Source organism: Hylobates moloch, unplaced genomic scaffold (genome assembly GCF_009828535.3).
Source record: "Hylobates moloch isolate HMO894 unplaced genomic scaffold, HMol_V3 SCAFFOLD_1, whole genome shotgun sequence".
Taxonomy (NCBI): domain Eukaryota; kingdom Metazoa; phylum Chordata; class Mammalia; order Primates; family Hylobatidae; genus Hylobates; species Hylobates moloch.
In genome coordinates this window covers 182,891,305-182,918,306 of record NW_026652276.1, presented here as the reverse complement: position 1 = coordinate 182,918,306, position 27,002 = coordinate 182,891,305, and the positions used below count along the sequence as shown (strand labels likewise).

The 27,002-nt window shown below is 39.2% G+C and overlaps 1 protein-coding gene across 1 annotated transcript in view; it reads left to right on the top strand.

Annotated features, from left to right (window-relative positions):
• Positions 1-27,002, top strand: part of RSBN1L (round spermatid basic protein 1 like) — a 98,946-nt gene that overhangs the window by 47,066 nt on the left and 24,878 nt on the right. Inside the window, exons 2-3 of the mRNA XM_032761245.2 lie at positions 4,169-4,285; positions 17,056-17,696. Of these exons, the coding sequence (XP_032617136.1) occupies positions 4,169-4,285; positions 17,056-17,696 (758 nt within the window). The remainder of the gene's footprint in view (positions 1-4,168; positions 4,286-17,055; positions 17,697-27,002) is intronic.

Below are 27,002 nucleotides of genomic sequence, written 5' to 3'. Positions count from 1 at the left end.
GGAGTAATGTATTATAGTAAACAGTGATGCCAGGGCAGTGTTTTCCATCACTTCTGTATGTAAAGATCTAGAAGTGGCTTTTTCTTTTTCATTTTTTTTTTTTTGAGACGGAGTCTCGCTCTGTTGCCCAGGCTGGAGTGCAGTGGCGCCATCTTGGCTCACTGCAACCTCTGCCTCCTGGGTTCCAGTGATTCCCCTGCCTCAGCCTCCTGAGTAGCGGGGATTAAAGGCACCCGCCACCATGCCCAGCTGATTTTTTATATTTTTAGTAGAGATGGGGTTTCACTATGTTGGCCAGGCTGGTCTCTAACTCCTGACCTCAGGCGATCCACCTGCCTTGACCTCCCAAAGTGCTGGGATTACAGGCATGAGCCACCACACCCAGCCTAGAAGTGGCTTTTTAAAAGGAACATACTACGATACATTAGTGGCAGATTTGATTTTATATACAGTGGTCTGAATTACGGCCAAAATTTCTTTCTTTGGGATTATGGATACCAATATTATAGGTAAATAGACATAGATATTATTCTACATTTGGAAGGCTTTTATCTTTACAAACTGCTTCGGTATGTATTTTCTATTTAATCTTTACACAGACGCCATCGTACAGCTGCAACTGGAGATCTGAAAGATTGTCGGTTATCTAGGTTGTAGAGCATAATCTTGAACCTAGGTCTCCTGAGTTTGTAGGCATCCCTCTTTATCATAGCTCTGCCATGTAACATGACTACAGGGAGTTCAATGGAGGCATTTAACGTTGGATTTTGGGCCGGGCATGGTGGCTTATGACTGCATGGTGGCCCAGCATTTTGAGAGGCTGAGGCAGGAGGATTGTTTGAGCTCAGGAGTTCGAGACCAACCTCAGCAACATAGCGAGACCCTGTCTCTATTAAAGAAAAAATAAAGAAAAAAATGATTGGATTTTGAAAAAGGATAGGCTCCACCAAAGAGTGGAAAAATTGTAAGAAGGGTGAAAGGTAGGTTGAAAGGCTGAGAGATGAGAGTAAGACAGATGTGTGGATTAAGGACAGAAGTGATGTCACAAAAAATGCCCTTTGTTTATGTATAGATAGGATTAGTTGTGTTTGCTGAGGATGTTTTGATATCAGGAGGGGTAACTGCAGTTATGTTGTCTATAACTCTCCTGTCTTGGCTTTGCCATTGTTTTTGTTTCTATAGATGTTTTTCACATGACTTCATACCTTCAACTGTACTTTAATTATTTGATATCATACCAGAGTGCATATTCTAAGATTCCTTTTCCTGTGTTATGAAATTAATGTGTGCCCATTGCAGAAACTTAGAAACTTTCCACCTTAAATAGTGGAATTTTAAATGTTAAATAAATTAAATATATTCAATATGTTAAATATGTAATGAAATAATTAAATAATTTTAAACAATGGCTTTTAATAATTTGGGTTATCTTTCAGTTTGTTTTTGGAATGTATGTATATTTCTAAAGTTTAAGAATAGTTGAGTCATAGTGTATGATAGTTGTATTTCCCTAGAAGCTAGTTTAATTTTATTCTGAAAAATATTTATGTTTTATGATTGTGGTAGGCTTATATTGTGAATATATGCTATTAAAAGTTTATAGTTGTTGGCTGGGTGTGGTGGCTGACGCCTGTAATCCCAGCACTTTGGGATGCCAAGGCGTGCAGATCACTTGAGGTTAGGAGTTCGAGACCAGCCTGGCCAACATGGCGAAACCCCATCTCCACTAAAAATACAAAAATTAGCCAAGTGCTATGGTGTGCGCCTGTAATCTCATTTACTTGGTGGCTGAGGCAGGAGAATTGCTTGAACCTGGGAGGTGGAGGTTTGCAGTAAGCTGAGATGGTGCCACTGCACTCCAGCCTGGGCCACAGAGCAAGACTTTGTCTCAAAAACAGAAAAAAAAGTTTATAGTTATTTTAACGTGTATGATTACAAGTCAGGATCGTGAGTACCTTTAGGGGTGCTATGTAAAGACTGGAAGGGAACACAGAAGGATTCTGTGGTGCTGTTTCACAAGTATCTTCATTTTATTACATTAATATTATACTTTAATACAATTTAATAGTTATTAAAATAATACATTTAAGTTGATAAGATTAAAATGAATTATTGGAAAAAGAAATGTGGAGACATTTTAGGTGACTTTTTTTCAGTTGTAATTTTAAGTGATATATGAATAGTTCATTTTGTTAAAAGTTTAGTTACTTAGGAAATATTATATAATGTGTCTAAGCTCCAGCTACTTGGAGTAACATTTTTTTTTTTTTCCAAGATGTAATCTCACTCTGCCACCCAGGCTGGAGTGCAGTGGCGCGATCTCAGCTCACTGCAACCTCCACCTCCCAGGTTCAAGCGATTCTCCTGCCTCAGGCTCCCAAGTAGCTGGGATTACAAGCATGCACCACCGCATCCGGCTAATTTTTGTATTTTTAGTAGAGTTGGGGTTTTGCCATGTTGGCCAGGCTTGTCTTGAACTGACCTCGGGTGATCCGCCCACTTCGGCTTCCCAAAGTGCTGGGATTATAGACGTGAGCCACCGCTCCCGGCCTGGAGTAATACTTTATGGCTAGACAGCAGCCTATGACAGGATTTCAGGGACTTTAACATCAGAAAGTAAGAGTAGCAAACCAATCAGAAGTGTGGGAACACTGCAATCTAATTCAGAAGTTAAGTTATATGGGAACAGATAAGGAGTTTATCTCGTTTATTCACCCCTGTATCCCTAATCTTTTTCTTGTACTCAGACTACATATTTGTTGAGTCAATGAATTCCTGTTTGCTGTACTTTCATATGCTTGGAGTGTTATCACTTTAAAAAAAAAAACAGAAACACCTTGTCAGTGTTATAGGTGAAAGTAATGTCTTTTAATTTGTATATTATTAATGAGTGAAGTTTAAAAATGTGTATTAATCACATGAATTTAATTTTTTGAAAATTTATTTAAGTAGTCTAGACCTGTGCTATTCAGTATGGTAGCCACTAGTTTTATGTGACTATTCAACACTTAAAGTGGAACTAGTTTCAAATTGAGATGTGTCATAAATGTAAAATATATGTTAGATTTTGAAATCTTATGAAAAAATATAAAATATCATTTAAAAATATCAGTTCCATGTTGAAATTATAATGTGTTGGACCCATTGGGTTAAGCAAAATATATCATTAAAATTAATAAAATTGTTTACCAATTCAGATTTAGATTACTGTCTAGATCTGGACAGTGCTTATATAGACAGTAATCAAATCATTATATGATTAGGACCTGGGTTATGGTAGTATTTATAGAAAGGAAAGTAAGGAGTGATTTTTAAGAGATTATGCAGTATGCATATATACTATATAATCTCTACTATATTCCAGGATATTTCACAGTTCTTGTATACCTCCATCATGGTTTTGTAATCAGTCGTAAGCTTTTTGAGGGCAAAGGTTTATGTCACTATTTTTATATCCTACTCTATATTTTGTCTTTTGCTGGGTGCATAGGAAGTCATTTGAACAAAGAAGAATTTAATAGGATATGAGATATTTTGTTTGAAGTTTTAGAATGCAAATGAATGATCCCTAGAGTTATTATGCCCTTTATTTAAATATCATAGTATCACCAAGTAGTCAGATTGAGTCTTACTATTTTTAAAAGGAGCCAAGGGTAAGGGAACCAACATCTAGTCTATTTATGCCAGGCTCTACATAGTCATTTTATATATTTTTTCATTTAATCCTTACAGTAACCATATGAGAAAGGTATCAACTACCATTTTACAGATTAGGAAACTGAGATCAAGTAATTTTTCTGTTATGTTGCTAATCCATAGATGCTCAATTTCAACACTAGCACTTTTCCATTGTAGCTTTTGCTTCACCTAAAGTTAGTTATTTTAAGTGATTTGAAATAAATTTAATATTTTGGTTGACATGAAGTAAGTGAAGAATACTTAGAATAAAATGTATAATGATAAATTTTGACAATATGTATTTCATATTCAATAAAAAAGGAAATTTAGAAATATTCCCCAAAACCTGAGAGGAAAAAGAAAAGGCATATTTGTTCCTCATTCTGATTTTCTTTGTGTATTGTAATTCCAGAAATTTACTTATAGTTTGTGCAGATAAGTAAAATCGTAATTTTTTCATTTTAAATATTTCCTTTGTTTTGTCTTCCAGATAAAATCAAAGACAAAATTAAAGAGAGAGACAAAGAAAAAGAGAGAGAGAAAAAGAAACATAAAGTAATGAATGAGATCAAGAAAGAAAATGGAGAAGTAAAGATTTTGCTGAAAAGTAAGTTTTATTCAGTGATTTTAGTTCTACTTTATTATACTGTTCAGCATCTGTATTGGCTAAGTGAATAAAATAAGAAATGTTATTTGGTGCTGAATTTTGCGGAGAATAAACAATGATGAGGAAATGAAAAGTAAATGTAACAGTGGAGAGTTCTAATCTGTATGGTAACATGTCTTATAGTGTATTTAGTGAGCCATTAAAAAGTTACAAAGGTTAAGCTTCATTAAACTTAATTTCTTAAATTATTTTAAAATAAGTTAATTCTATGTTTGCATTACTAGTCTTACTCATATTTAGATAATCTAAAAGGAAGAAATTAAGAAAAATTGCTGAAGCAAGTTTTAGTATGATAGGGATGGTGAAGTAAGTGATCTTCTTAAAAATATTTGACTGTAATCACCATACCATAGTCTAGGATTTAGAGGGAACATTTTGCTTTGAGCTAAATCAGAAGGGGTATGTTTCTTGTATGTTTAAGAATATCCTTGTTTTATTCTTTTTTTTCTCTGTTACAGTTGCATTCATTTGCTGTTTATATATGAGGGTGGGGTGGAGAGAAGAATTTGGGGGGTAGGTGGTTGGGTAATAAGTATACTACAAATCCTATCGATAAGTCTGAACTTGTAAAGAGAGAATTTATGGTAGAATAGACGTAAGGATAGTCTTAAATTCACTCAGAGGTCAAGGTAAGAAGAATCCGTGGCATTCAGTTGCTAGACAACTAGCGAATTCACTAGCTAGCCAATTCACTAGTGCTATCATGTTGATAGTTGATGATTAGAACATGTTGACCTCGAGTGACTTCATATTGAATTTAATTGTTGATAAGGCTTTATATTTGCTTGGGGCGAAAAGACCATAGCACTGCATACGTAGCAAAATAACTGGTAGTTTATATTATTTAAGATAAAGAGGATTAGATTCTGTATTTTCATTGCATTCTTTGTCATGTTTTCAGATATTTGTTTTCTATTATCTACGTGTCAGAACTGTATTTTCTACGATATTCTTTCAACCTTGAAGAAATATGTCAGAGCTTAAGTTGATGGCTACTTATTAGTTAATGCTCATGATCCTTTTGTTCTGTTTCTTTTGCCAGCGTATTCTATCTGTGTTGTCTAATTAGATTGTAAGCCTTTGAGGCAGGAATTGAATATAACCACGCTAGTTCTTTATAGCAGCTAGTGATGAATGCTTGAAAAGTCTACTTAAGGCTGGGTGCGATCGCTCATGCCTGTAATCCCAGCACTTTGGGAGGCCGAGGCGGGTGGATCACTTGAGGTCAGGAGTTTGAGACCCCCCTGGCCGACATGGTGAAACCTTATCTCTACTAAAAATGAAAAATTGGTGGCACATGATGGTGGACATCTGTAATCCCAGCTACTCAGGGGGCTGAGGCATGAGAATTGCCTGAACCCGGGAGACAGAGGTTGCAGTGAGCTGAGATCACCCCACTGTACTCCAGCCTGGGCAGTAGAGTGAGATTCAGTCTCAAAAAAAAAAAAGAAAAGAAAAAGTCAAGTCTACTTAACTTTACCCTTGGTTTAGCCCAATAGCCGTTTTTTTTCTGATTTAATCAAATAGTTGTTTTCTTGTTCATTTGAAAATATCATGCTGTAAATTCTGTTACTTGAGAAGGAATCTGTTTTAGAAACATTTTATGAAAGCCTCATATGTTCTTGATTGAATACTGGATTCCTAACATAATGTGAATTATGTGAATCCAGAGATTACACATGAAAATAACATTTAAAACAGCCTAAAAATTGAGATTTTTTAAAAAATGAAATATACAATATTAACTTTGAAGTAGACAAAAATTTAGGTGATATTTTGAACCGAATTAAACTGAAACTAGTGATGATTAAGGTAAAAGAATGAGATAGATGTGGAAATTAATTTGTGACTTCTGGGATGTCCATGGAAATTTTAGGGAAAATGTATTCACAGTGGAGGTAAGTAATAATTTAATTACTGCCTTACAGCGTTACCAAGATTAAATGAGGGAAAGTATGAGGAAAGTGCCAAGTATAGAATCTGGCTCACAGGTACTTACTACTGAGTAGTAAATAGTTATGAAATCTTTCTTGTAAGTATGTATGAGAGGTTAACTTTGTGATTAAAAAGCAACAAAACTGGCCAGGCACAGTGGCTGAATGTAATCCCAGCATTTTGGGAGGCCGAGGTGGGTGGATCACCTGAGGTCAAGAGTTCAAGACTAGCCTGGCCAACTTGGTGAAACCCCATCTCTACTGAAAAATACAAAAAATTACGGTGGGCACCTGTAATCCCAGCAACTCGGGAGGCTGAGGCATGAGAATCGCTTGAACCCAGGAGGTGGAGGTTGCAGTGAGCTGAGATGGTGCCGCTGCACTCCAGCCTGGGCAACAGAGAGACTCCATCTCAAAAAAACAACAACAACAAAAAAACAACAACAAACTATCTCCTCTCCTCAGTGTGTAGTACATAGATAATTAAGTGAATAAACACATGATTCATTAGGAAAACAGTTCTTGTCGCATTGAAAGCACTGAGTGTTTTCTGTTGTTACTATCTACGAGAAAGAATTTGCTTAGTATGTGGGGCCATTTCCAAGTGAGCCTGTGGTGGTGGTAGGGAAAGGCATCTTTTGTTGTTGGTGACTTGGAACAACAAATCATTTACTTTGCTGAGGGAAAATATACTTTCATCTACTACTGTGTGCCATTTTTTTCCTTGTGACCTCCAACTTTTATTCTATCCTTGTAATTTTTTTCTTCTGTTAATGATAATGTTGCAAGCTGTGGTATACACAGGTATTGATGGACGATGGCATTTGAAAATCTAAAATAGATGCTAAGTGTGCCACACCAATTCATTTCCTCCAGGTTTTTCTTAAAAATTGTGTCAGGTAGGCTGGGTGCAGTGTCTCACGCCTGTAATCCCAGCACTTTGGGAGGCCAAGGCGGGTGGGCCACTTGAGGCTAGGAGTTTGAGACCAGCTTGGCCAACCTGGTGAAACCCCATCTGTACTAAAAATAAAAAAATTAGCCGGGCGTGGTGGCGCTCGTCTGTAATCCCAGCTACTCGTGAGACTGAGACAGGAGAATTGCTTGAACCCAGGAGGCAGAGGCTGCAGCCGAGATTGTGCCACTGTCAAAAAAAAAAAAAAAAAAAATGTGTCTTTTTTTTTTTTTTTTGTCATCCAGGCTGGAGTGCAATGGCGCGATGTCGGCTCACAGCAAACTCTGCCTCCTGGGTTCAAGCAGTTTTCCTGCCTCAGCCTCCCGAGTAGCTGGGATTACAGCCGCACGCCGCCATGCCTAGGGCTAATTTTCTGTATTTTAGTAGAGACAGGGTTTCACCATGTTGCCCAGGCTGATCGTGAACTCCTGAGGTCAGGCAACCTGCCTTGGCCTCCCAAAGTGCTGGGATTATAGGCGTGAGCCACTGCGCTCGGCCTGTCAAGTTTTTTTTTGACTAGAAATATACACAAAATTATATATATGATAAAAAGTTTTTATTAGTGCAAAAACCTTATAAAGGTTTATTTGCTAAGAAAGTTGGATTATTTGCTCTTTTCAAAATAGTTTAAAGGAACAAATAAGTTTGAAACAAAGTTTATTTAGTGGGTCTCATTTTATACTAAAGTTCACCAACTGCTTTTTCTGATTGTATGCATTATGTTCCAGGCATTTTTATGTTGCTTATTAATGGTAAAGTGTGAGAACATGTGTTATGATTATAGTATTTTTTAGAGTAAATGTTTGTCATTATAGCGTTTTAAATAAGTTTGCTGGTGAGCAGTTAGAATGGGGTTAAAAGAAGCCAGTGTCCAAGGTGATTGGTAGTGTACTAAAGGTCACAGGTAGGTAAATCATGGCTGGAAGAGCGACAAAAGTGCAGTGCAAAAGAAAGCAGATTCATTCCCCAGAGGCCAAAAGTTGAGAATAACTAAGCTAATTAGTACTTTTTTCCTATATATAATAATGGGATCGGGGAGAGAGAAAGATAGATATAAATTTTATAAATTTTTCTGAATTTTGTTTTTCACTTTATTAATACAAAAAGTATACGAAAGTCAGTGATAGAATTAACCCAATGAATTTGTGATCTTAAAAGTTTTTTTTTATTTTTCTTTTCATAATTAGCCGTTAACAACACATGCTGTCTTTGTTTCTGTGTACGCTTCTTTCTACTTCTGTGAGTGTCTCTCTCTGGCTGTAAGTATATCTGCATCTCTGTTTCTGATACCCTCACCCCCAGCCTGGCACTTTCTCTCTGGCTCTGACTCTATACATGTGTGTATCTGTGGTACTTTGTGTGTGTGGTCTGCTTTGTGCATTTGTATGTGGCTTTGGGGAGGTTCTCCCATCAACATTTTTCTTTTTTCTTTTTCTTTTTTTTTTTTTTTTGAGATGGAGTTTCACTGTGATACCCAGTCTGGAGTGCGGTGGCGCAGTCTGGGCTCACGGCAACCTCTGTTTCCCGGGTTCAAGTGATGCTCCTGCCTCAGCCTACTGAGTAGCTGGGACTACAGGCGCGCGCCACCACACCTGGCTAATTTTTGTATTTGTAGTAGAGATGGGGTTTCACCATGTTGGCCAGGCTGGTCTCGAACCCTGACCTCAAGCAATCCACCCACCTTAGCCTCCCAAAGTGCTGGGATTACAGGCATGAGTCACTGTACCTGGCCACCATTTTACTTCTAATCTTACACTTTTTGAAGGGCCAGATTAGTTGGATAGCAGTTCTGTTCTTTCTGTTACAGGTACCTGTCAGGATCCTTTATTGGGTTCTGTTACAGAATTATAGATTTAGGCCAGGCGTGGTGGCTCACGCCTGCAATCCCAGCATTTTGGGAGGCCGAGGTGGGCGGATCATGAGGTCAGGAGATCGGGACCATCCTGGCTAATGTGGTGAAACCCTGTCTCTACTAAAAATACAAAAAAATTAGCTGGGTGTGGTGGCGGGCATCTGTAGTACCAGCTACTCAGGAGGCTGAGGCAGGCTGAGGCAGGCTGAGGCAGGAGAATGGTGTGAACCTGGGAGGTGGAGCTTGCAGTGAGCCAAGATTGTGCCACTGCATTCCAACCTGAGTGACAGAGCGAGATTCGGTCTCAAAAAAAAAAAAAAAAGAAAAAAAAAGAATTATAGATTTAACGTGGACTTTAAATACTATTTAGTGTAGGAGAAGCAAATTGGTATATAAAATGGCCTTTTTCCTTATTTTAAAATTTTCTGCATACATATCTACTGCATTTCATATGTAGAGATAGGAAATGAGTGAGAGATTATATAAAGCTCTTAAATCTATCTAGTGAATGCTGGTACCCCAGTTTGGTTTCATGTAAAGAATGCATTTTGCCTGTGTCCACTGGGGGTTCCTAAGGCTACTCCCAGGGCCTGTGATTTGCTGAAAGGACTCATAGGAGTCAGCATATAGTTGTACTTATGGCTATGATTTATTATAGTGAAGGAGGACAGGCATGGTGGCTCACACCTCTTATCCCGGCGTTTTGGGGAGCTGGGGCAGGAGGATTGCTTGAGCCTAGGAGTATGAGACCAGCCTGGGCAACGTGGCAAGAACCCATCTTTTAAAAAAAAAAAAAAAATGTATATATACACACACACACACACACACTCACATACATGGCAAGAACCCATCTTTAAAAAAATATACACACACACAGACACAGTGAAAGGATACAAAGTAAAATCAACAAGAAAAATAGCACTTGGTGCAATGTCTGGAAGAAACTAGGCACAAGTTTCTAAGAGTCCTTTCCCAATGTTGTCACACATGATGTACTTAATTCTTGCAGTGATGAGTTGTGACAACACGTGTGAAATCTTGTCTGCCAGAGAAGCTCATTAAAAACTCAGTGCCCAGGGTTTTTCTTGGACATTGATCATATAGGCACCATCTGCCTACCACAAACTAAAATTCCAGACTCCCAGAAGGAAAACAAGGGTTCAGCAAAACTATGTTGTTTAGGCCTGGTGTGGTGGCTCACACCTGTAATCTCAGCACTTTGGGAGGCCGAGGCAGATCACTTGAGGTCAGGAGTTCGACACCAGCCTGGTCAACGTGGTGAAACCCCGATTCCACTAAAAATACAAAATTAGCCAGACATGGTGGTGCATGCCTGTAATTCCAGCTACTTGATTGGCTGAGGCAGGAGAATCGCTTGAACCTGGGAGACGGCAGAAGTTGCAGTGAGCCGAGATTGTACCAGTGCACTGCAGCCTGGGTGACAGAGTGAGACCCTGTCTCAAACAACAACCACCACCACAATAACAACAACAAAACTATATTGTTTGCACAGTTTTGGCACAGTGAAGACTCTTACTTACGGAATGGGGGGAACCCTCCAAAAATATGAGTTCCTAGATGCTAGCCGAGAGTCAACCTTGCAAACAGGAGTCTCTGAGAATAACAGTCTCAGATATATTATCTCTTCTGCATACAGTGCTCATTTCAGTATTTAATTACAGAATAGTTTTCCATGGGAATTTTTTTTTTTTTTTTTTTTTGAGACAAGGTCATTCTCTGTTGCCAGTCTGGAGTACAGTGGTGTGATCATAGGCCACTGCAGCCTTTACCTCCCCAGGCTCAGGTGATCCTTCTGCCTCAGCCTCCTGAGTAGCTGGGAATACAGGTATTTGCCACCACACTCAGCTAATTTTTGTATTTTTTGTAGAGACAGTGTCTTGCTATGTTTCCCAGGCTGCTCTGCTGTGAGAATTTAACTCCTTGATGCTCAGTCTAAGAATCTCTTGGCCGGGTGCACTGGCTCATGCCTGTAATCCCAGCGCTTTGGGAAGCCGAAGCCCGGGCAACATAGTGAGACCCTGTCTCTATAAAAAAAAAACACAAGTTTTTTTTTTTTTTTTTTTTTTCTAAAGGAATCTCTTAACTGATTTCTTATTGGTTTGCATTTTTCAGTTCCTGTTATAGTACCTTTTGGTTTATCCTCATGCCTATGAAATAGACTAAGTGTTGTCTCTGTTTTATTTCAAAGTAATATGTTCTACTGATAATATTTTCTGATTTAACCTTTTTTGGTGTTAGGCATAGGTGTAGGATATTACATATACTTTCACTCAAATGAAGTTTTATTCATTTTGGCAACAATTGCATAATTTATGCAGTTCTACATATATTTTCAGTTGTATTTAGGAATGTCATTAATCACACCTATGCCCTTTAAGCTTTCTTAAATTCTATTTTTTATTGCATTACTACCTTCTTTCCCTGATTTTTTTTTTTATTGTTTCATCTTTCATTTTGGCTAGTCCCCTCTTTCACTTATTTTTATTTCATTTTTTTTTGTAGAGATGAGGTCTTTCTGTGTTCCCCAAGCTGATCTCGAACTCCTGGCCTCAATTGATCCTCCTGCCTTGGCCTCCCAAAGTGTTGGGATTACAGGCATCAGCCATGTCTGGACTGTTTTACTTTTTACATTTATTTTTATTTTATTTTTTTTCTGTTGCCTTGGCTGGGGTGCAGTGGTATAATCATGGCTCACAGCATCCTCAACCTACTGTGCTCAAGCCATCCTCCTGCCCCAGCCTTCTGAGTAGCTGGGACTACAGGCATGTACCAACATGCCCAGCTAATTAAAAAAAAAAGATTTTGTAGAGACAGGGTCTCACCATGTTGCCCACACTGGTCTGGAACTGCGGCATGCAAGTGATCCTCCTGCCTTGCCCTCCCAACGTGCTGGGATTACAGGTGTGAGCCACCATGCCTGGCCTACTGTTTGACTTTTTTAAAAAAATTAATTTTGTTCTTAAGATACTAATTAACCTAAATATGATATTTTGATAGTTCATACTTAGGCAGCAAGTCTGAATTTGATAACATTATTCAAGTGTGTGTCTTAGCTGCTTACAGAAAGACTTTTTTTTTTTTTTGGGGGAGACGTCTTGCTTTTGTCACCCAGGCTGGAATGCAATGGTGCAATTTCAGCTGGGATTACAGGTGCGTGCCACCACGCCCAGCTAATTTTTCATAGTTTTAGTAGAGACAGGGTTTCACCATGTTGGCCAGGCTGGTCTCGAACTCCTGACCTCAGGTGATCCGCCCGCCTTGGCCTCCCAAAGTGCTGGGATTACAGGTGTGAGCCACTGCGCCTGGCCACAGATAGACTCTTTAGAGAATTAACACTTTGCCTTTTATGACTTTATACACCTGTGTAATGAATAATGTTGACAGATTTCTGTTTTTGCTTCTCATACTAGTTCTTCATTGGATACTTATGAATTATCACTTCTGTGAATTTTTACAGAGAATTTCTTAACATTAAACTTCACTTTTATGGATTGCTATCAACTTAAAGTAGTTTTTGCTGTTTTCAGGGCTAGAATTTAGTGGTATTCATATGTGCAAAAGCTTGACTGAGGCTGGGCACAGTGGCTCATGCCTGTAATGACAGCACTTTGGGAGGCCGAGGCGGGTGGATCACCTGAGGTCAAGAGTTCGAGACCAGCCTGAACAACATGGTGAAACTCTGTCTCTACTAAAAATGCAAAATTAGTTGGTCATGGTGGCGCATGCCTGTAATCCCAGCTACTTGAGATGCTGAGGCAGGAGAATCACTTGAACCCTGGAGGCGGAGGTTGCAGTGAGCCGAGATCATGCCATTGCACTCCATCCTGGGAAACAAAAAGCAAAACTCCGTCTCAAAAAAAAAAAAAAAAGTTGATAAGGGAAAAAACTATAAGCCTCAGGTAGTCTGTTAGTGAGACAGACTTTTTCAGTCATACTTTCATTAAATGTTCTTATGTAGCAATATGCTAGATACTATGAGGGATATAATGATGGAAAAAGAGGTATCATTTCACTCTAAATTAATATAAGGGCTATTTGTTTCACTCATACAGTGTTGATTGACATGGTATACAGGTGTCCTATGAGAGAAACATGTAACTTTTATAATATATGAGTTAGGAGTGAAGTGATTTCAGTTCTAATTTGAGAAATGAGGGAAAGCAACATGAAGGAAAGGATATAAGAGTTGTCTTTAATGCAGTGGTCCCCAGCCTTATTGGTACCAGGGACTGATTTCATGGAAGACAATTATTCCACGGACAGATGGGATGGTTTCAGGATGATTCAAGGACACTACATTTATTGTGCACTTTATTTCTATTATTATTACATTATAATATGTAATGAATTATATAACTCACCATAATGTAGAATCAGTGGGAGCCCTGAGCTTGTTAATCTATATTTGCAGCAGCTCCCAGCACTAGTATCATCTCAGATCATCAGGCATTAGAGTCTCATAAGGAGCAGGCAACCTAGATTCCTCACATGCATGGTTCATAATAGGGTTCGCCCTCCTATGAGAATCTAATATTGACCGGAAGTGGAGCTCAGGCAGTAATGTGAGTGATGGGGAATGGCTGTAAATACGGATGAAGCTTCGCTGGCTCGCCCACTGCTCACCTCCTGCTGTGCGGCCTAGTTGTGACAGGCTATGGACCAGTAACGGTCTGTTGCCCTGGGATTGGGGACCGCTGCATTAAAGGATAGTGTATTAGTCCGTTTTTGCACTTCTATAAAGAAATACCTGAGACTGGGTAATTTATAAAGAAAAGAGGTTTAATTGGCTCATGGTTCTGCAGGCTGTACAGGAAGCATGGTGCTGGCATCTGCTCAGCTTTCGGGAGGCCTCAGGAAACTTTGAATTACGGTGGAAGGTGAAGGGAAAGCAGGCACGCCGTACATGGCCAGAGCAGGAGAGAGGTGGTGATGGGGGAGGTGCTGCACACTTGTAAACAACCAGATGTCAATCAGAATGGTGATGCAGAACCCAGGGGGAAATTCACCCCCAAGATTTCAGTTACCTCCTACCAGGCCCCACCTTCAATTGTAATTGGGGATTACAGTTCGACATGAGATTTGGGAGGGGACACAGATCCAAACCATATCATTTCACCCCTGGCCCCTCCCAAATCTCATGTCCTTCTCACATTGGAAAATTCAGTCATGCCTTCCCAACAGTTCCCCCAAATCTTAACTCATTCCAGCATTAACCCAAAAGTTCAAAGTCCAAAGTCTCATTTGAGACAAGGCCAAGTCTCTTCCACCTATGAGCCTATAAAATATAAAACAAGTTAGTTACTTCTAACATAGAGGGGGGTGGGTATAGGCATTGAGTAAATACTCCTGTTCCAAAAGGGAGAAATTGGCCAAAAAAAGGAGCTACAGACCTCATGCAAGTCTGAAACCCAGCAGGGCAGTCATTAAATCTTAAAGCTCCAAAATAATCCCCTTTGACTCCATGACCCACATCCAGGACACCCTCATGCAAGAGTTGGGCTCCCATTGCCTTGGGTAGCCTCACCCCTGTGGCTGTGCAGGGCTCAGCCCCTGTGGCTGCTCTCAAGGGCTGGTATTGAGTGCTTGAGGCTTTTTCAAGTGCATGGTGTAAGCTTTTGGTGGATCTACCATTCTGGGGTCTGGAGGACAGTGACCCTCTTCTCATAGCCCCACTCTGCAGTCCCCTGGTGGAGACTCAGTGTGGGGGCTCCAACCCCACATTTCCCCACATTAACTTTTCCAAACCATAAAGGTTTGGAAAATGTGCAGTCTGGCCATGTGGTAGAAAAGAAAAGCCTATTGTCAGGGAAGAGTTCAAGCAGGCTGCAGAAATTTGTGTAAATAAAACGAAAGAGCCAACTGCTAACAGGCTAGACAATGGGGAAAAGTCCTAGAAGGCATTTCAGAGAACCTTGTGGCAGCTCCTCCCATCACAGGCCTGGAGGCCTAGTGGGACTGAATGGTTTCCTGGGCTAGGCCCAGGGCCCTGCTGCTCTGCACAGCCTCACGATACTGCTCCCCAGCCACCGCAGCTCCAGTTGTGGCTCAAAGGTGTCCAGGTATAGCTTGAGCCACTATTTAAGGGTGCCACCCATAAGTCTTGGTGGCTCTATGTGGTATTAAGCCTGCCAGTACACAGAATGCAAGATTTGAGGCTTGGGAGCTTCCACCTAGTTTTCAGAGGCTGTATGGAAACACCTGGATGTTCAGGCAGAAGCCTGCTAAAGGAATGGAGCTCTCATGGAGAACTTCTCTACCAGGGCAGTCACCACATTGTCAGATGTCTTTATAGCAATGCCACATTCCTCAGTACCAGTTTTCTGTATTAGTCCATTCTTATACTGCTATAAAGAAATACTTCAGACTGGGTAATTTATAAAGAAAAGAGGTTTAATTGGCTCATGGTTCTGCAGGCTGTACAGGAAGCATGATGCTGGCATCTGCTCAGCTTCTGGGGGTGCCTCAGGAAACTTTCAGTCACATCAAATGGATAGAAAAGAGTTCATTGGTAAATAACGAGCAAGGCAAGGGTATTTTAAGGAGAGGAAATGCCTTTGCCAGTAGAGTTACGTTTTGTAAGAAATTGCAAATAAATAGTTCAGTCTGACCAGAGCATGAGGTACTTGAGGGCACTGTCTTTGGATTCCAGAGTGAAGAGATTATAGGTAGACATTGAGAGCTCTTGAAAGCAGTTTAGCTAAGGAATGAATATGATCAAAAGAATACATAAAAATTATAGAAAGGTTAATATGGCTGTAGCATTCAGTATGAGAGACAGTTATGCAGCTGTTAGACCAAAAATTAAGACAGTGGCATTATCAGAAGTAATCAAGGATGTGCTGGATAGTTCTGTCAAATCACAGAGACACCAGAAAAAATGATTTGAGTAAATATGACTGGATTTGATATTTCAGCATTCTGGGAGAGCAAATTTAAACAGATTGAAAACAGAACCAGAATTTAAGCAGTAAGAATGATAAGGTGGTAAAGGAAAGACACTGGGCATAGATGATTCTTTTTTTCTTTATTTTTTTTCTTTTTGAGGTGGAGTTTCACTGTGTCGCCCAGGCTGGAGTGCAGTGGCACGATCTTGGCTCACTGCAATCTCTGCCTCGCAGTTCAAGCAATTCTCCTGCCTCAGCCTCCCGGGTAGCTGGGATTACAGATGCTCACCACCATGCCCAGCTAATTTTTGTGTTTTTAGTAGAGATGGGATTTTGCTGTCTTGGCCAGGGTGATCTCGAACTCCTGACCTCAAGCAGTCCACTCACCTCGGCCTCACAAAGTGCTGGGATTACAGGCATGAGCCACGGTGCCCACCCTGAAGATTGTTTTCTAAAATATTCGTTCATCTCGTTATTTCTGTAAACTGTGAGCATTTGCTATATGTCAGAACGGTAGCACACACTGTAGATGTAACTTTGCTCTACGCCTGTCTGTCTGTCCGTCTGTCTGTCTGTCTGTCTCTCTCTCTCTCGCCGTGTAGATGAAGAGACTGACTGGCTGGGTGTGGTAGCTCACGCCTGTAATCCCGGCACTTTGGGAGGCCGAAGTGGGCAGATCACAAGGTCAGGAGTTCGAGACCAGTCTGGCCAACATGGTGAAACCTTGTCTCTTCTAAAAATACAAGAATTAGCTGGGCATGTTGACGCGCTCCTGTAATCCCAGCTATTTGGGAGACTGAGGCAGGAGAATTGCTTGAACCCAGAAGGCAGAGGTTACAGTAAGCCAGGATTACACCACTGGACTGCAGCCTGGGTGACAGAGCAAGATTCCTTCTCAAAAAAGACTGACTAAATATTGATTATCAATTCTGTAAAAAATGAGTCCTAAATATATAATTCTGAGTAAATTTTCAGAAGTAAACTTCTTTCTTACACAAAACTGTTCCTAAAGCATGGTTTTTAAAGTAATTAAAATACAGAGTTTCAAAAAACATTTTTTCCAACAGGTGGGAAGGAGAAACCAAAAACAAGTATAGAAGACTTACAAATTAAAAAGGTAAAGAAGAAAAAGAAAAAGAAACACAAAGAGAATGAAAAACGGAAGCGTCCGAAAATGTATAGCAAATCTATTCAGACCATCTGCTCAGGATTGCTAACTGATGTTGAAGATCAAGCAGCCAAAGGCATCCTAAATGATAACATAAAAGATTACGTTGGGAAGAATTTGGATACCAAGAACTACGATTCCAAAATTCCAGAGAACAGTGAGTTTCCATTTGTCTCATTAAAGGAGCCACGAGTTCAGAATAACCTCAAAAGGTTGGATACTTTGGAATTTAAACAACTCATTCATATAGAGCACCAGCCTAATGGAGGTGCATCGGTTATCCATGCCTACAGTAACGAACTCTTCCACCTGTCTCCTATGGAGATGGAGAGGTTTGCAGAAGAGTTTGTGGGTCTAGTGTTCAGTGAAAACGAAAACTCTGCAGCTTTCTACGTGATGGGTATTGTTCATGGGGCAGCTACTTATTTACCTGACTTTTTAGACTATTTTTCATTTAATTTTCCCAATTCACCAGTGAAAATGGAGATATTGGGAAAGAAAGATATAGAGACAACGACTATGTCCAATTTTCATGCTCAGGTAAGAGGTTTTCAGTTTTATAAAATAACTTTTAATTATATATTTTTAGATGAGTTTCTGTTTTTTGTTCCTAATTAGGTTGAAATAAAAAGGTAAGAATATAATGAAGCCATTTGGGAGTATTAAGAGTAAATTACTTTCTTGATGTGAGCATCAGAATTTAAAATTCAATTTTCACTTACCTGTGTTTTTTTCTTAAAGACGGTTAATGAAATAATTAAGATTCTGTGTTGGGTTTTTTTTTTTTTTTTTTTTTTTTTTTTTTTTTTTTTTTGCAAGGAGCGATCTTGAACCTAAGGAAATGAATTTAGCCATGTATTTTCCAGTCCTTAAATAGTTTTCTTACCTGGAAATCACCTCAAATTGTCTTCTAGCTTTAGGATGCTTTAAGGTACTTAGCACCAGGCCCATCACATGGTAGGTACTGAATAAATGTTGGCCATTAAAAATATTGGGGTATGAAGGAATCATCAGTTACTGTGTAATGATGCGTAAAAAGTGGCAATCAGTATATTGAGCTAATTTTCATTTCCTACCCTTCTCTGTGGTGGAGAATATATATTATTCTGGAAAGCAGACAGAATAGAGTCTGCTGGGTCTTGAACATCAGTGTGGGCCCATCTGAAAGGCTGGTGCCATTATCACCCATCCTCAAATTGGGACTGTTTAGTCTGGAGATTGGCCAGTTCTCACATTTATTCATGCTGTAGTTTTTGGTTTTCTAGAAACAGTTTTTGGTTTCTAGGACAACATTCTAGTTTGGAAGGAGGGGAAAAGTAAAGGAAGTCTCAAATGGATCTTAGTGATTATTTATCCCAACACCTCTCAATTTACAAATAAGTAAACAGACATAGAGATAGAGGAGTAAGGTATTGTTTAACATTGTCAGCAGTGTCAGGAATAGAACAAAATCTTAATCTTCATCCAGGGCTCCTTTCCTTATTCTGAATATATTCCTTTTTTGATGGGTGCTCAAGTTATAGTTTCCACTTTAAATGGTAGTCTGGATGTTCAGTCACATCCACATGTACCCCGCCCTAAATAGTATGAGTGTCTTTGGTGTATATTCTGTAGTAGATGGTAGTCTGGAAAATAATGTGGTCTTTTTTTGTTTTGTTTTTTGAGATGGAGTCAGACTGGAGTGCAGTGGTGCGACCTTGGCTCACTGCAACCTCTGCCTTCCGGGTTCAAGCGATTCTCCTGATTCAGCCTCCCAAGTAGCTGGAATTACAGACATGCACCACCATGCCTGGCTAATTTTTGTATTTTTAGTAGAGACAGGGTTTTGCAGCGTTGGCCAGGGTGGTCTCGAATTCCTGACCTCAAGTGACCTGCCTGCCTTGGCCTCCTGAAGTGTGGGGATCACAGGCGTGAGCCACCTCTCCTGGCCTGGAAAATAATTTCTAATGTGCGTGTGTGGGAATTATTCTCTAACATAACATGTGTGGGAATTATTCTCTAACATAACATGTTTGAGAATTGAAGTTTAAATATTTTCTAAAGTGGATAGGGAGCTATGGAGCATCCATTACTAGCCCTGTCATTTTATAGAAACCCAAAATGGTGAGTTACTTGTCTGAGGTTATACCTGAATATAATGGCAGAATCAGGACTGGCATCTAATAATAGTGTTTACTATTTATTGAGTACTGACTGTGCCAAGGACTAGTTGTTCTGAGTATTTTATATGTAGTAACTCATTTAATCCTCATTATAATCTTATTTTAGCAGTGAAGAAACAGATCCAGTGAGAAGAGACAACATGCTCAAAGTGCCTTATCACCTTATCATTCATTTGTCGTTTATTGCATGTCTCCTAAATGTCCGGTTTTCTGTTGGGCCTCTTGGCTCCCATTCCCGGTTATTTCCACAATATCACAAACTTTCTTGCTTTGATACTATGCAAGTTTGCTTCAGTAACCTTTTAAATGTGACAATACATTGATGTGCATCACATTACGTACTTTTCAGATGGTTTTTCAAATAAGGTTAGGAATTATTTTAAACTATAATGATAAGAATTTTCATCTAAATTGTGTAATATGTACACCATGAAAACTGCTTTTGTTACTAAATAAAATGAGATGCTGGACTTTTTAATCATGGCAGTGTGTGCCTGGGTTGTGGATCTCAAGTCCTTGATGAGCCACCTACTCTGGTTGTCACCATCTCTTTGGGCTTCTTGGGTAATATATATTGCAAAGAGGAAACTCCAGGCAGATGGATCCTGTTTGTTACCAGTTGTGGTTCTGGCCCCATATCTGTGTGATCTGCTACCCTGGTGACCTAAGCATGTCAGCTACAGGGACTACTTTTGCTTCTTTAGCTATAGACTTAAAGGCAGGAAAGTACATGTGCAAGGACCGTATTCCTTTTATCACAAGATTCTTCAGATCTTATCATTCCTCTGAGTGGGGAAGTTGTGCGCAGATTGGGGAGGTAGCCTTCGATTTGTCCTGAGGCACTGGCTTTATGAAACTGAATGGGATCCAGAAGAGAGAGCAGTAGCAGAAAAATGAGCATGCTTCTTCTTGCACAGTTCTATTTCTCATCCCTTGAGTCCTCCCAGTTAAAGCTCTCTTAGCCTACATTGAAGTGTCCCTCCAGGAGTTGATTTTATTTAGTAAACTTTTTATTGAAGTGTAATGTATATACAATACATAGTATACATATTATAAATGTATAACTTGATGAATCTTCACAGAGAACACATCCATGATTTTAAAAAGCCAAATATTGTTAGTAGCCAGAAACCTTCCCCAAACCCTTCTTTATCAGTACTGTGCCAACCCCCCAGTCCCACCACATGAACAGATACCCAGATGATCACTGTCCTGACTTTGAACATCACTGATATATTTTGGTTCTTTTTGAACTTTAGTGGAATCAGATAGTATGTACATTGTTGTGTCTGGTCTCTTTTCTGTGGTATAAGGTTTGTGAGATTCATCCATCTTGTTTGTAGTGGTATTGCTGCGTGGTATTCCACTGTGTTAGTATACCAGTGTTAATATACCACAGTTTGTTTATCTTGTTACCATATGGATGGACATTTGAGTTGTTTCCAGTTTGAGACTGGTAGAACATGGATGCTATGAATATTTTTCACGTCTTGATGAGCATATGTATGTGTTTCTTTTGAGTATATACCTAAGATTAGGATTTCAGGATCAAAACATATGTACCTGTTCAGTTTTGCTAGATACTGCCAGTGTTCCAAAGTTACTGTGCCGATTTACATTCCCAATAGCAGTGTTCCACATCCTTTGCCACGCTTAGTAGTGTCTATCTTTTTCATTTAAGTCATTCTGGTGACTATGTAGTGGTAGCTCCCTGTGGTTTAATTTGTATTTCCCTGATGACTAAGGATGTCAAGTACCTTTTTATATGATTATTATCCAGTTGAATATCCTCTTTTGTAAAGTACCTGTACACTCTGTCAATTTCTTATTTGCTTTTTTTTCTAGTTGATTTGTTGGACTATTATATATATAGATAAGAATCTTTTGTCAGCTAACTGTATTGCAAATATTTCCTCTCACTTGGTGTCTTACCTTTTCACTCTTAGGTGTTTTTGATAACTAGAAGTTCCTAAGTTTAATGTAATCTAATTTATAATTTATAATCCATTTATGATAACTGTTTCTTACATTCTGTTTTAGAAATCTTTGCCTACCACAAAGTCGTTAATATATTCTGTGAAGTTTTCTTCTGGAAACTTTTATTGTTTTACCTTTCATGGTTAAATCTATAGTTAATAAAACAGCAGCTAAAAGTATTGGAAAAATAATCTGTAGTTCATCTGGAATTGATCTTTGTATATGGCATGAGGTAAAGATCAAGGTTCATGTTTTTCCATATAAATATCCAAAAGACCCAGCATCGTTTATGGAAAAGATACCCCTTCCTCATTGTATTGTAGTGTCACCTTAAACCAGCTAATCATGTGTGTGTGCGTCTGTTTCTGGGCTCCCTGTGATTCCATTGTTTTCTTTGTCTAATTGTTACAGCTTTATAATAACTCGATTGATTGATTGATAGATACAGGATCTTGTTCTATCAGCCAGGCTAGAGTGCAGTGGTACGATCATAGTGTTCTGTAGCCTGAGATTCCTGGGCTCAAGTGATCCTCCCACCTCAGCTTCCTGGGTAGCTGGGACTACAGATGTGAGCCACTGTGCCTAGCTTATAATTAATCTCAGTAATCTAGAATCGGTTTGCCAGCTTTGTTCTTCAAGATTTCCTTGGCTCTTTACATTTCCATATAAACTTTCGAATCAGCTTGTCAAGTTTCAAAGAGTTACCTGCTAGAATATTGCTTGGTATTACATTGAGGCTGTAGATAAGTTCGGGTAGATGCCTTTACAACACTGAGTCTTCCAGTCTGTGATCATGGTATTCCTTTTCATTTGTCTTTTTATTTTCTGTCAGTAATATTTTCTGGTTTTCAGCATAGAGGTCTCGCAGATTTTTAAAAGATTTATTCCTGTATATTCAAGACCTCATTTTGTTAATCACTGTTTTTGAGAACATGGAAGTTTTCAGTGCTTCTTAGAATATGGCATTAACACTCATCCTGAGAAACAAAATGTATTTTGTACCCCATTTATCTTCCAACATTCCCCTTTCCCTTATCTGTGGTACTATTATGTACATGCTAGTTATTTGGAATGTCAAAAGTTTAGTAATTTGCCATGGCACTATTCAGGAAGCTGAGGCAAGAGGATCACTAGAACCCAGGAGTCTGAACCCAGCCTGAGCAACATAGCAAGGCCCATGTCTCTTTGAAAATGAAGAAAAACACACCACTGCACTCCAGCCTGGGTGGCAGAGTGAGATCCTGTCTCAAAGAAAAAAACCCCAAAAAACAAAAACAAAAGTTTAGTAATTAGGTTATATGAAATTTAGAAAAAACTAGTTTTCCATTAATGAATGCTTGTTATTAGAATCATATAGTGAAACTGTATATTTTGGTGGTATCAAGTGGATTAGCCTACATACTGCCGTGTGAAATTGCTTTCACCAAAAGAATTGGTTGAGACGACATTAATTGAGCTAATGTGAGTCAATATTCTAGGGGAAGGGAGAACAGAGGTACCAATATTGGAATGTAGTTTTACCTAATAGAAACCACAGCAAAAACAAATTGTGGATAATAAAGCCAAATTAATGTTAAAGTGTTTGCTCAGGAATCAAACTTGTTGATTTGGTCATGATGATTCCTCACTAACTTCAGCTGCTCCTCAACTTACGCTAGGGCTGTATCCTAATAAACCTGTAAGTCAAAAATATTTTTAACTTGAAAATGCATTTAAAACTCTGATAAGCAGCTGGGCGTGGTGGCTCATGCCTATAATCCCAGCACTGTGGCAGGTGGATCACCTGAGGTCAGGAGTTAGAGACCAGCCTGGCTAACATGGTGAAATTCCGTCTCTACTAAAAATACAAAAATTAGCTGGGCGTGGTGGTGGGTACCTGTAATCCCAGCTTCTCGGGAGGCTGAGGCAGGAAGAATCGCTTGAGCCCTGGAGGCGGAGGTTGCAGTGAACCGAGATCGCGCCATTGCACTCTAGCTTGGGTGACAGAGTGAGGCTTGTCTCAAAACAAAACAAAAACAAAAAACAAACAACCTCTGATAAGCCCACTGGAAAAAAAAATTGTAAGTAAGCTGAACCATCTTAAGTCCTGATGCCGCTTGACCTAACTATGAGGTTTCAACCTGATAAACCCATAATAAAGTCAAAAAATTATGAGTTGAACCATCTGAGTTAGGGACCATCTTGACTAAGTTCAGTAGGTTCAGTTCAGTAGCACCTGCTCTTGTTATGAGATGATAATGCTTTCTACAGAGCAGAGGAAAGCAGAACTGTAGAGAAAAGTTTTGTACTTGACATCTTTGTAATTCAGTAACTATCCTTCAATTCCCTTTTCTACCTTTTATAATCTGAAAAATCTTTGATCTAGTTAAAACTAGTCCAAAAGCAGTATTCAAAAGATCTAGAAAAATGTGGGAAGACAGAGTAGAGTGAAGTTGATAGAGAAAAATGGTGCAAATTTGACTTTTTAAAATTTTTTTTGAGACGGAGTCTAGCTCTGTCATCCAGGCTGGAGTGTAGTGGCACAATCTCGGTTCACTGAAACCTCTGTCTCCCAGGTTCAAGCAGTTCTCCTGCCTCAGCTTCCGAGTAGCTGGGACTGCAGATGCGTACCACCACACCTGGCTAATTTTTTGTATTTTCAGTAGAGATGGGGTTTCACCATGTTGGCCAGGCTGGTCTTGAACTCCTGACTTCAGGTGATCTACCTGCCTCGGCCTCCCAAAGTGTTGGGTTTACAGGCATGAGCCACCCCAGCCTGACCTTTATTTTTTAGAATGTAATATAGTTTGGAAAACACATTTAGCAGCATTAAAGAAATTAATGGCTGGGCGTGGTGGCTCGTGCCTGTAATCCCAGCACTTTGGGAGGCCGAGGCAGGCAGATCACAAGGTCAGGAGTTCCAGACCAGCCTGGCCAATATGGTGAAACTCCGTTTCTAATAAAAAAAATACAAAAATTAGTTGGGCATGGTGGCAGGCGCCTGTAGTCCCAGCTACTCGGGAAGCTGAGGCAGGAGAATTGCTTGAATCCAGGAGGCGGAGGGTGCAGTGAGCCGAGATTGTGCCACTGTACTCCAGCCTGGATGACAGAGTGAGACTCCGTCTCAAAAAAAGAAATTCATGATAATGCTATCCTCTAGGTAATTAAGTAGCACCATTTTTAATCGATAAAAGAGTATATATAGTAATGTTATATGTGTTTTGTATTTTCTTATATGGTGGTAGAAGCTGTGCACTGCAGCCATTCAGTGATGTGAATGGCAGTCCCTAGGTTGTGCAACCTGATGGTACTGACCACCAATAGCTGTGGAACCCAAACCAAGTTCATGATGAGTTTGTATCCTGATGAGCCTAGTTTTCTGTTTTTGTTACTGTTCTTAAATTACAATCAGGGCAACCAAAATAATTTGCTTTAAATTCTGTAGAAACTAAAAGATGACAAATTATGTAGCTGTTTCTGTGATTTTTGTAGTGATAGTGTTTATCTCTGTAATAGTATTTCGTAGCTTTCACAAATACTCATTTTTACATCTGTTCAACTTTATTAAACACATATACCCCACACTGACAAAGGATTAAAACATCCCTGTTCTTTTGTCTTTGGTTTTGGAATTCTTTTTACTTGTATAATTCTGTTTTCCATCTTCATCTGTATCCTTGCAGGTTGCCTGAAAGGTTTGAAGACCATGTGGCATTATATATATATTTTAACAGGTCATGTCATTTTTCTAATGCTGTGGCCCTGAGGTTGGTGATATATTATGAAACTGTATCATGAAAGTCTTATTTGAGGATAGAAACATATGCATGAACTTTTCCCAAAGTTTGTAACCTGTCCATATCTGTTAGCTTTTGCTGTATTAAATGTATAAACAAAAGCCTCAAAACTTAGTGACTTGAAAAAAGGTTTCATTTATCGCAGTTCTTTGGGCTTGCTGGACAATTCTTTTGGTCTCTGCTAACTTAGCTGGGGGCTATATGGCATCATTCTTATGTCTGATGATTGGCAGACCAGCTGGGTCTTGGGACACCTCACTTACCTAGTTGGTGGTTGATGTATGTCAGCTGGGTTGATGGCCACATTTTTCTCATCATCCAACAGGTTAGCCTGAGCTCATTTGCATGGTGGTGGTTACAGGGTTCCATTGAGTAGAAAGAGGGTAAGCCCCAGTGTACAAGCTTCTGCTTGTGTTGTGTTTGCTAATGTCCCATTGACAAAGGGAAGTCACATGGTGAAACCTAGATTCGTGTGGAAAAATAGACTCCACTTCTTTTAGGTTATTTATTCATTTTACTTTAATTTTTTTTGTGTGTGTGACAGAGTCTCACTGTACTCCAGCCTGGACGACAGAGTGAGACTCCGTCTCAAAAAAAAGAAAGAAATTCATGATAATGCTATGCTCTAGGTAATTAAGTAGCACCATTTTTAGTCGATAAAAGAGTATATATATAGTAATGTTATATGTGTTTTGTATTTTCTTATATGATGGTAGAAGCTGTGCATTATATATATTTTAACAGGTCATTGTCCAGGATGGAGTGCAGTGGCGCGATCTTGGCTCACTGCAGCTTCCCCAGTTCAAGTGATTCTTGTGCCTCAGTCACCCAGATAGATGGGATTAGGCATGTGCCACCTTGGCCTCCCAAAGTGCTCGGTCTATTTAAGAAATTCTTTAAATTTTTAATATTTGTGGGTACATAGTAGATGTATATATTTATGGGGTACATAAGATGTCTTGATACAAGCATGTAATATGAAATAATTGCATCATGGAGAATGGGATGTCCATCTCCACAAGCATTTATCCTTTGAGTTACAAACAATCAAGTTAACAACACTCTTTTAGTTAAAATGTGCAATTATTACTGACTATAGTCACGCTGTTGTGCAATGAAATTGTAGGCCTTATTCTTTCTTTTTTTGTGCATGCCCATTAATAGACTCCACTTCTTGATGACAGGAGTGGCAAAAGTCACATTGCACAGGAGTGAGCATACAGGCCTGGGAAGAATTTGGGGCCATTTGCAATTGACCACGTTCGTTTTAGGTTTTCTAGCATCTGTATTTCATTCAAATATTCACTCAGACATTTATTGTGTTCTTGTGTTCTACCGTAGGGATAGAAAAAGGCAAATAAAATAGGAGTTTTCTCTGTCAAGAAATAAATTAGATTTCTAGCTTGTCACTATGTTTAATCAGTATACATACTCTGGAACCCTGTACTAAGAACTGTGAGAATGTGAAAACTGGAGCAGTTGTTTTCTAACCACCCTTCCTCCACTTCCAAACTCTAAATCTTATTTTATTCTGGTTCTAAGTTGTTTCTCAGGTGACTTACGTCAAAGTGTTAACTGATGATTAAAAATCTGTTATTTTAATAATGAAACTTATTAAATCTGATCTGACTGTTAGACCTGCTTCACTATAGAATTGGGGCAGAACACTAGCATTTGTTGAATGCATGCTGGCGTCATTCACTGCGTTAGGCTACTAAAAGCAGTTTGATGTTTCATCTTTGAAATATTGCTTGCTTTTGTACTAAATTTTCATTTTGACCAATTGTGCCTGCCCCATCCTCCCCAAATACTTATGAACTAATCTATACAAAATATCGTGTTAGGGACCAGATGCTCTAATAATAATAAAAACGCTTTCCCCCTTTATTTTACTGATTTTAAAATGGATAATACTTTCGTTATTTTAGTTG